Source organism: Perkinsus marinus (assembly GCF_000006405.1).
Source record: "Perkinsus marinus ATCC 50983 genomic scaffold scf_1104296938708, whole genome shotgun sequence".
In the NCBI taxonomy this organism is placed as follows: domain Eukaryota; phylum Perkinsozoa; order Perkinsida; family Perkinsidae; genus Perkinsus; species Perkinsus marinus.
Window position 1 is genome coordinate 37,845 of NW_003213355.1, and position 7,234 is coordinate 45,078.

The following is a 7,234-nucleotide window of genomic DNA, read 5'->3' on the forward strand; positions in this document are numbered from 1 at the left end:
CTGTCTTGGTTGTAGGAGTGTGATAGGAAGGGCTCAATGATGAGCGAGGCTTTATTACGGGCCGTGGTGTCGAGCCAGGCTGTACGGCTAGAGCCTCCTGAGATGTCGACGACGATCATCATGGCGATTTTGAACTTACCTACGGTGGATCAAGCTTTACTACCGAGTTTAGCATGGGAGAGTGTTCGACTGTTGGCTGATAAACTGCACCAGATGCATACCAGTGACGTGTTTACCATCGCTTGTGGGGTTGTCGTTGTCAACATCACATTGCATGTTCAGTGTCTCCAGGTGCTGTGATCGATAATAGCAGTAGCCCTGTGAGTTCTGTTCTGGTCTTGGATGGTACGTTGTTGCATGCAATGGGAGAGGCGCTTGCCATGGCTAGGCATAGGATGAGGGAGGCTACTCTACGCAGGGTGAGGGGTGTATGTAGAGTGTGATGATGCGCTTGCACAATGAGTGTCTTTATTCTTCCTCTCTCTGTAGCTAACACAATTGTCCCTTCTCTCGTTCCCATTGTTTTCATATAGTCATTCAACCCTCATCGGTTATTGTTGAGTTTGGAGTACAACAAGTGGTGCCCAGACACATTATGAGTGAACAAGAGATTGATACAACTGGTGAGCACACCAGAGTTACCGATGGGGATATGGAAATTGAGAGCCAGCAGGCTCGTAATGGGCAAGTTCAAGAAGAGGAGGCAGCAAGAGTTGCTGCTGAGAATACAACAAGAATGGAGGTTCAGATAGCGGAATTACAGAATGAAGTTCTGAAGATGAGAAATGCGGGCTCGACCGAGATGGGGAGAGCCCTTGCGATAACGAAAGCAATGGTTCCATACGACCCGAAGAAGCAGACATTTGAGGAATGGAGATCGAAATTTGAAGGCCGCGCTAAGCTGTTGAGGTTACCCTATCAGGAGTTGTTGGAATTTATGGGCTTATGTTTATCGGATAAGCCTTGGGAAGTGTATAATAGGAGACTCAACAATGATCCTAAGGAACCTCCCGAGCGGATTTATTTTGGCATTATAGAGGAGCTGACGAAACAATACAGCGAGACGCCTAAGCATGCGTTCAGTTCTCTGTGTAAGCTGAGATATAAACGTGATGTATACAGGCATTCGACTGAGATCCATAGATTAACCAAGTTGGCTTTCCCGAAATTGAATCCAGAAGCACGAGACCAGATTGGTATACAAGTCTTTTGGAAGAGTTTACCGCAGTCGAAGATAGTGGAAGGGTATTATAACACCTTCAATAAGCTTCCAAAGCAAACACTTTCGGAAGCTGTTACCCTGGTTGGCGATAGTCTGGATAGTGTTGAAGAGACGAGTGATTCGGGTGAAGAAGAGAAGGTTGTGGCTGTTGCGCATTGGTCTCAGAAAGGAAAAGGAGGTAAAGGAAAAGGCAAAGGATGGTTTGGTTACAGCTCTTGGACTCCGTATTGGTACGGTAAAGGACGAAAAGGAAAAGGGAAAGGAAGTAAAGGAAAAGGAAGTAAAGGAAAAGGAAAGCGATATGAAAGAGAAGATGAGGATGAAGGATCATCCAAACGAATGAAAGTAAGCCAAGAATGGGTTGATGAATGTGATGTTGGTCATCCTTCTTCATACGTTTCGTTAGGTGACAGCAGAGTGATATCAGTGCTCGATACTGGATGTTCCAGAACGCTAATATCACGAAGAGCAGCCCTTAAGATGAATGGTGTCATTTCCACTGAAAATATAGAAGAAGCTATTTCTTTAGCCGGTAGAGTACGGTTGTTGGGTTCAGTTACAATAAGAGTTAATAATTCAATGAAGCTAGTAACATCGGTAGTCGATACACCAGGAGCGATAATGAAAATGAATACTAAACCGGTAGATATATTATTCGGTATTGATTATTGCGACAAAATTGGTCGAATAAATTATAGTAGAAACACGAGAATAGGCGATATAGAAGTGGGCGCAATAACGCAAGAACCAACTATACTGATAGAAGAGAGCGATTTTACCGCGACTCGAGACAATGGACAATGGACTATAGCGTGGAAATGGCTTAATGATAAACCGCCTGAGAGGACTATAAGAGTTCCATTTTATCAAGCTCAAATGGAGAAATTGAATGAACACCAAATGACCATGTTTAAAGATGAAATACAATTATGGATCGACCAAGGATATATAGAACCTTGCGACCCTGACTATGTTAAGGCTACGTATCCACTCATGGCGCAGATACAATTACATAAAACGTCTACACCGATTAGACCAGTCCTTAATTTAAAACCACTTAATGAACTCATCAAAAGCACGCCGAACGAAAAATCGGATCCTTTAGCGTGTGGAGCAACTCTGAGACGATGGCGATGTCGATACGATATAGACACGTACTTAATAGATATTAAAAAAGCCTATTTACAGGTTAAGATAAGAAAAGATTTGAGAGCATATCTCTGTATTAGACTACCATATCTCTCAAACGAATATTGGGAAATGAACTCTATGGCGTTCGGTTTGAATATTGCTCCAAAGTGTTTAGAGGAAATACTAGTATATTGTCTCAGTGAAGACAATTTGGAGAAAATAGTCGAGTTCTATCTCGATGATGGCGTCGTTGAGAAAAAATATCTCAATGCGATTAAACGTTGTTTACAGAAGAATAAATTCATATTAAAAGAACCGGAAGAATTACGGAAAGCAAGAGTACTAGGTATACAGATGCAAAATGACGATGCTGGCACATGGAAACGGAAAGGCGAGTTACCACACCTAGGCAGAAATGGAGACGGTTCAGTCACTCGTACACAAATTGGGAAGTGGGTAGGTGAATTGGTAGCCCACTATCCCATAGTAAGATGGCTTAGAAGTGCATGTGCAATGCTGACCCGGATAGCATCAAACGACGTCCTTGATGGCACCGATAGAGTGTCGCAAAATGTCGTTAACATTTGTGATAAATTGGAAAAGGATCTGCAAAGGAAAGGCGATCCGGTTTATGGATCATGGAGGTTGAACGCATCACAGTCCTGGACGCTATTTGTTGATGCAAGTAAAGTAGCTTATGGCGCATGCTTATACATCGGCTCAGTTAGAGCGGAGGATGGTTCCTGGATACGAGCAAAAGGAGATTATAGACATATAAATGTAGCTGAATTAGATTCGGTACTTAAAGGATTAGCCTTAGTGATGATGTATATGAAAGCCACCGACAAAGTAGGACAGAAGCATAGAATAACGTTAAAGACGGATAATAAAAGCGTGGCTTCATGGTTGACAAGGAAACAGTCTAGTCATTGGACATCAATCAAAGGCATTAGTAAAACAGCCGTTGAATCTAGGTTACAGTATTATGAGGATACTCTCAGATATAACAAATTGGAAGTAGATGTCGTATGGATACCGTCAGAGCAGAACCCAGCCGATGAACTGTCCAGAGTGCCATCATACATGTTAGAACATATCTCTAGATCGTCGTCTGACATCGAGAGGAATTTGGTAGCAATGCCAATAACTATGAAAGATAGGACTGCACCAGACCCACTTGCACCGAATGAGTTGTTTGACCAACGCCATTGGATAAGCCAGTTGCAGCAGGAGTCACATAAGGTTGTCGTCCCAGAGGATCAGGTCGATAGGTTCATGACAGAGGTTCACGATCACGAGGGAGCATCTGCACTGTATAGTCGTCTTCGGCCTTGGGTCGACATCAAGAATTTGAAACAACACTGCAAACAGGCAGTTGTTCAATGTAGATCATGCCAAAAAGGAAAGACATTCCCGGGTGATCGACAACCATGGCATGAGCTTAATTCCAGCAGACGAACAACTGTGCCTTTCGCAAAAGTGTCCACAGATATAGTTGGACCGTATAAGACCACAAATGGCGAATCCAAAATGTATGCGATAACACTCATCGATAGTGCAACAGGATATGCTCTAGCACGGACTACAAAACGCTGTCCATCCAGTGAGGATGTTGTCGATATTTTCCAACACCTGACTGAGGAATTTTGTACTTCACCGTTAGTAGTACATACTGATAATGGTTCAGTGTTTGTATCCGAAAGATTCTCGAAATACCTTAGATCAATACGGGCAGTACACGAGCGATCAGCAGTGTTTGCTAGCTGGTCTAATGGTAAAGTAGAGCGTTTACATAGAGATATAAATGCATATATAAGGTGTGCAAACGATCAAGCGAATCTCAATTACAATAAATTCTCGCAATTGCTACAAAGAGCGATATTGAAGCACAACACAACACCACGTCGAGACGGGCGAAGCCCGCATGAAAAGGTTTTTAAATTTAAACCGGAGGTAGAGCCACTTAAACCGTTGGAACTTCGAGACGGGTATGATGAACTGCTTGAAGATCGACGGCCACCAGAGGACATGCCGGACACCTTGACAAAGGGTACTGAAGTGTTGTGTAGGAAACATTATCAAGGAGCAAAATACGAGCCCGTCTGGGAAGACGTACGCGTACTCAGAAGAGTCGCACGTAACATGTACGAAGTGGCAGCTAAGGATAAAAATGGAGAATGGTATACCAGAGTAGAACACACAAAAAACTTGAAGAAGTTACCGAAGGCTCCTTCTCAGATATCTGACATGTCTCAGGATGAATCAATTGATAGTAAACAACCGTCACAACAAGTTGAACGAAGTTGTTCATTAAAGAAAATACAAGAACCCAAGATTCAACCCAATGGTTTTGAATTGCGTCGCTCCGCTCGTCTTCGTGCTCTCAAGAATAAAGAAGGGGGCATGTGATGATGCGCTTGCACAATGAGTGTCTTTATTCTTCCTCTCTCTGTAGCTAACACAATTGTCCCTTCTCTCGTTCCCATTGTTTTCATATAGTCATTCAACCCTCATCGGTTATTGTTGAGTTTGGAGTACAACATAGAGGTAGGGGTAGTTCTGGTGGTGTTAGCTGTTGAGCCGACCGGAAGTGTGTGCCCAACTTGGTATAGACGACGACGTCTTAGGGGTGATGAGAAGGCGATTGTTGAGTACTGTTGTGAAGCATGCTGTTGGTACCGTCAAGTGATGTTTCTGATCTGCAACAGTGATTTGGGTTATCAGTAGTTCGACTGAGCTATCATCGGTGATGGCTGGACAGAAGCACTGTCTGCGGTGTAACACACTGGGTATTGATCTCTACTAGGGCAGAGGCAGCGGTTGATCCCGGTTGCTATGCTGCCTGTCACTCGCCAGGTGGAGGGGGTGTCGCAAAAGGAGTAGACGAGGATTCCTCTGAATACTTGTTGAATCTCTCGGATTGCAAGAGGGGATTCTCTTTCCCTAAGCCATCGTGTGGGTATGGGCGGGAATTGATGAGCAGTGGTGGATGTCGAACTATACACAGCTTACTGTGAAAATGATAGCACACCTCCCTCCCTTGTATAAAGTCTATGAGTTACCGCCTTGCTGAATGAAGTTTGCTTTCTCCGAAATGGATGTGGGTTCATCAGCCATGACTTGCAAATACTCATTTTGAATTTCTATTGGGGGTATTCCTATTCGAAGTAGTTGTTTTAACGGCGATGACTAGCAGTGGTGAATACACGATCCAGAATAGAGTACTCAAGGAGATGCACAGGGAACGCATGGCTCGTATAGAAGTGAGATGGGGACTCGAAATTCGTGCCACCATGTGTCACTCTTCAGTGTCACTCCAAAAAGGTATTTGTTGAGTATGGTGATGGAAACGGTCTGTGGTTGAAAGAACTGAAGGGGAAAGCACTGGGTACACCTAAGGCATCGATTTCTATCGATCGACTATTGTCAGGCACGCAACGATGGGCTAGTGGCGACCGATTTGCAGCCATGGTGGCGAGTAGTGGTGGGAGGTACCAGGAGCTCAAAAGCTTCCTTGAGAACTGTGTTAACGGTAAGATGGCGTTTAGTCTCCAAGGCACATTGCTGTTGTTGTTCAGGTGTGGAGCTCGGGTGTGGGGTCGGGACTGCTGGTCTTATGCTTGCCAAAGTTTATACAAGAATGAGGATGACACTGACAGATCAACCGCAGTGCATTTCCTTGGCAGAGGAGAATGTCAGCTTCAACAACCTTGGTGATCGCGTGACAGTATCGGCGTATAGTTGGGGAGATTCAGTCGATACATTCGCTGCTGACCCTCCAGACTTTGTTGTCGCCACTGATGTTCTTTATCATGCAAGTGTCTTCGATAAGTTTCTGAGCTCTTTGGAAGCCTTTGCAGGGCTCCGACGTGAGAGGAGCATTCGAGTGGTGATTGCCTATCAGCCACGTACTGACGATGATAAAGAGTTTGTTAAGCGAGTACTTCTACCACGACTTGAAGAGTTGTCTATTTTACGGTATGAGGATGATCGTGAGGTTGACTCTAGTACTACTTGTGTGCTCTTCCTTGGTCGAATCAAAGCAGCTTCAGTTTACTCAGTGCAGTGTGTGTTTAAAGCGACAGGTGGTGGGATCGAACCTGCGCCCTCTCATTTAGTCACGCGCCACAAAATTGCTACAACGCAGTCAGAGAGGATCACTGGGTTGATGATATCCCCAACGTGTCGACCAAAGTGCATGTCGATATCGTCTGCAAGGGGAACGATATCCCCACTCAGGATAAGCGAGGGGACGCCGCCTCGGCTGTCGGGCTTAATTTCAATCAGAGCTCGCCAAACTGTGAGGCTCCCGTGGTTTGAAGTTCCAGAGTAGTAGCTGGAAATGGCAATTAAAAATGGTGTGGGGTGGGATCGAACCGGGCTGGGGAGACTCCTCGTTCAGAGAGTTTTGGGCTCACTGGTGGTCTCATAGTAGTTTTGGTGGTGAAGGGGAATGTGTTAAGGCTCACAGCAATCATACCGCACCAAGCGGAACTGGGTAGAATGTAGGTAGTGGGCCTGTGTGGGTATTGAACATAGTCGTTGACTCATCTGGGTTGGTATGGAAGGCTATGTCGTTGGGCAGGCGCATCTTACCACACGCGGCCAAAGACACGTTTCGGGTATATGTAACTGTGTGTAAGTCCGCGATGGTAGCATCCAACGAGTTTCAAACCAAGTACGGGAACCTTCCGAGTGAGGAAGTAAAGCAGATCACGATGTAGCCATTCGTGGACAGCTCAGGGGAGAGCGTAATGATGTGCTCAACAGTAGTAGGGAAACGATGCAGAGAACTCTCATGCTAGCATCAGAACACAACGAACGGCAGTAACCAGAGGCGTTTAGTAGAGTATGCTACTGCTGGGCCTTAGTCGATTGGTA

At 45.0% G+C, this 7,234-nt stretch overlaps 4 protein-coding genes across 4 annotated transcripts in view; 3 read left to right on the plus strand and 1 right to left on the minus strand.

Moving 5' to 3' along the window:
- The window catches only part of Pmar_PMAR024382 (hypothetical protein), a gene marked incomplete at both ends in the record, with an annotated part of 711 nt that extends 319 nt beyond the window's left edge, over window positions 1-392 (minus strand). The window contains 2 exons of the mRNA XM_002782654.1: window positions 1-139; window positions 350-392. Coding sequence (XP_002782700.1) covers window positions 1-139; window positions 350-392 — 182 coding nt within the window. The remainder of the gene's footprint in view (window positions 140-349) is intronic.
- Window positions 393-595: 203 nt separating this feature from the next.
- Pmar_PMAR024383 (hypothetical protein) lies at window positions 596-1,565 on the plus strand (the record flags this gene model as incomplete). Its single annotated transcript, XM_002782655.1, has 2 exons — window positions 596-1,400; window positions 1,435-1,565. 2 exons carry the CDS (start codon window positions 596-598, stop codon window positions 1,563-1,565), a joined length of 936 nt encoding a protein of 311 aa, XP_002782701.1.
- Window positions 1,566-3,700: 2,135 nt separating this feature from the next.
- Window positions 3,701-4,172, plus strand: Pmar_PMAR024384 (conserved hypothetical protein; the record flags this gene model as incomplete). Its single annotated transcript, XM_002782656.1, has 1 exon — window positions 3,701-4,172. A coding segment is annotated over one exon (472 nt), but the record flags the coding sequence as incomplete, so codon positions are not given.
- A 1,366-nt stretch (window positions 4,173-5,538) lies between these two features.
- Pmar_PMAR024385 (hypothetical protein) lies at window positions 5,539-6,673 on the plus strand (the record flags this gene model as incomplete). The annotated part of the gene is made up of 5 exons (XM_002782657.1): window positions 5,539-5,616; window positions 5,663-5,741; window positions 5,784-5,885; window positions 5,932-6,222; window positions 6,501-6,673. The coding sequence occupies 5 exons, from the start codon at window positions 5,539-5,541 to the stop codon at window positions 6,671-6,673; spliced, it is 723 nt and encodes a 240-aa protein (XP_002782703.1).
- Between the last annotated feature and the right edge of the window lie 561 nt (window positions 6,674-7,234).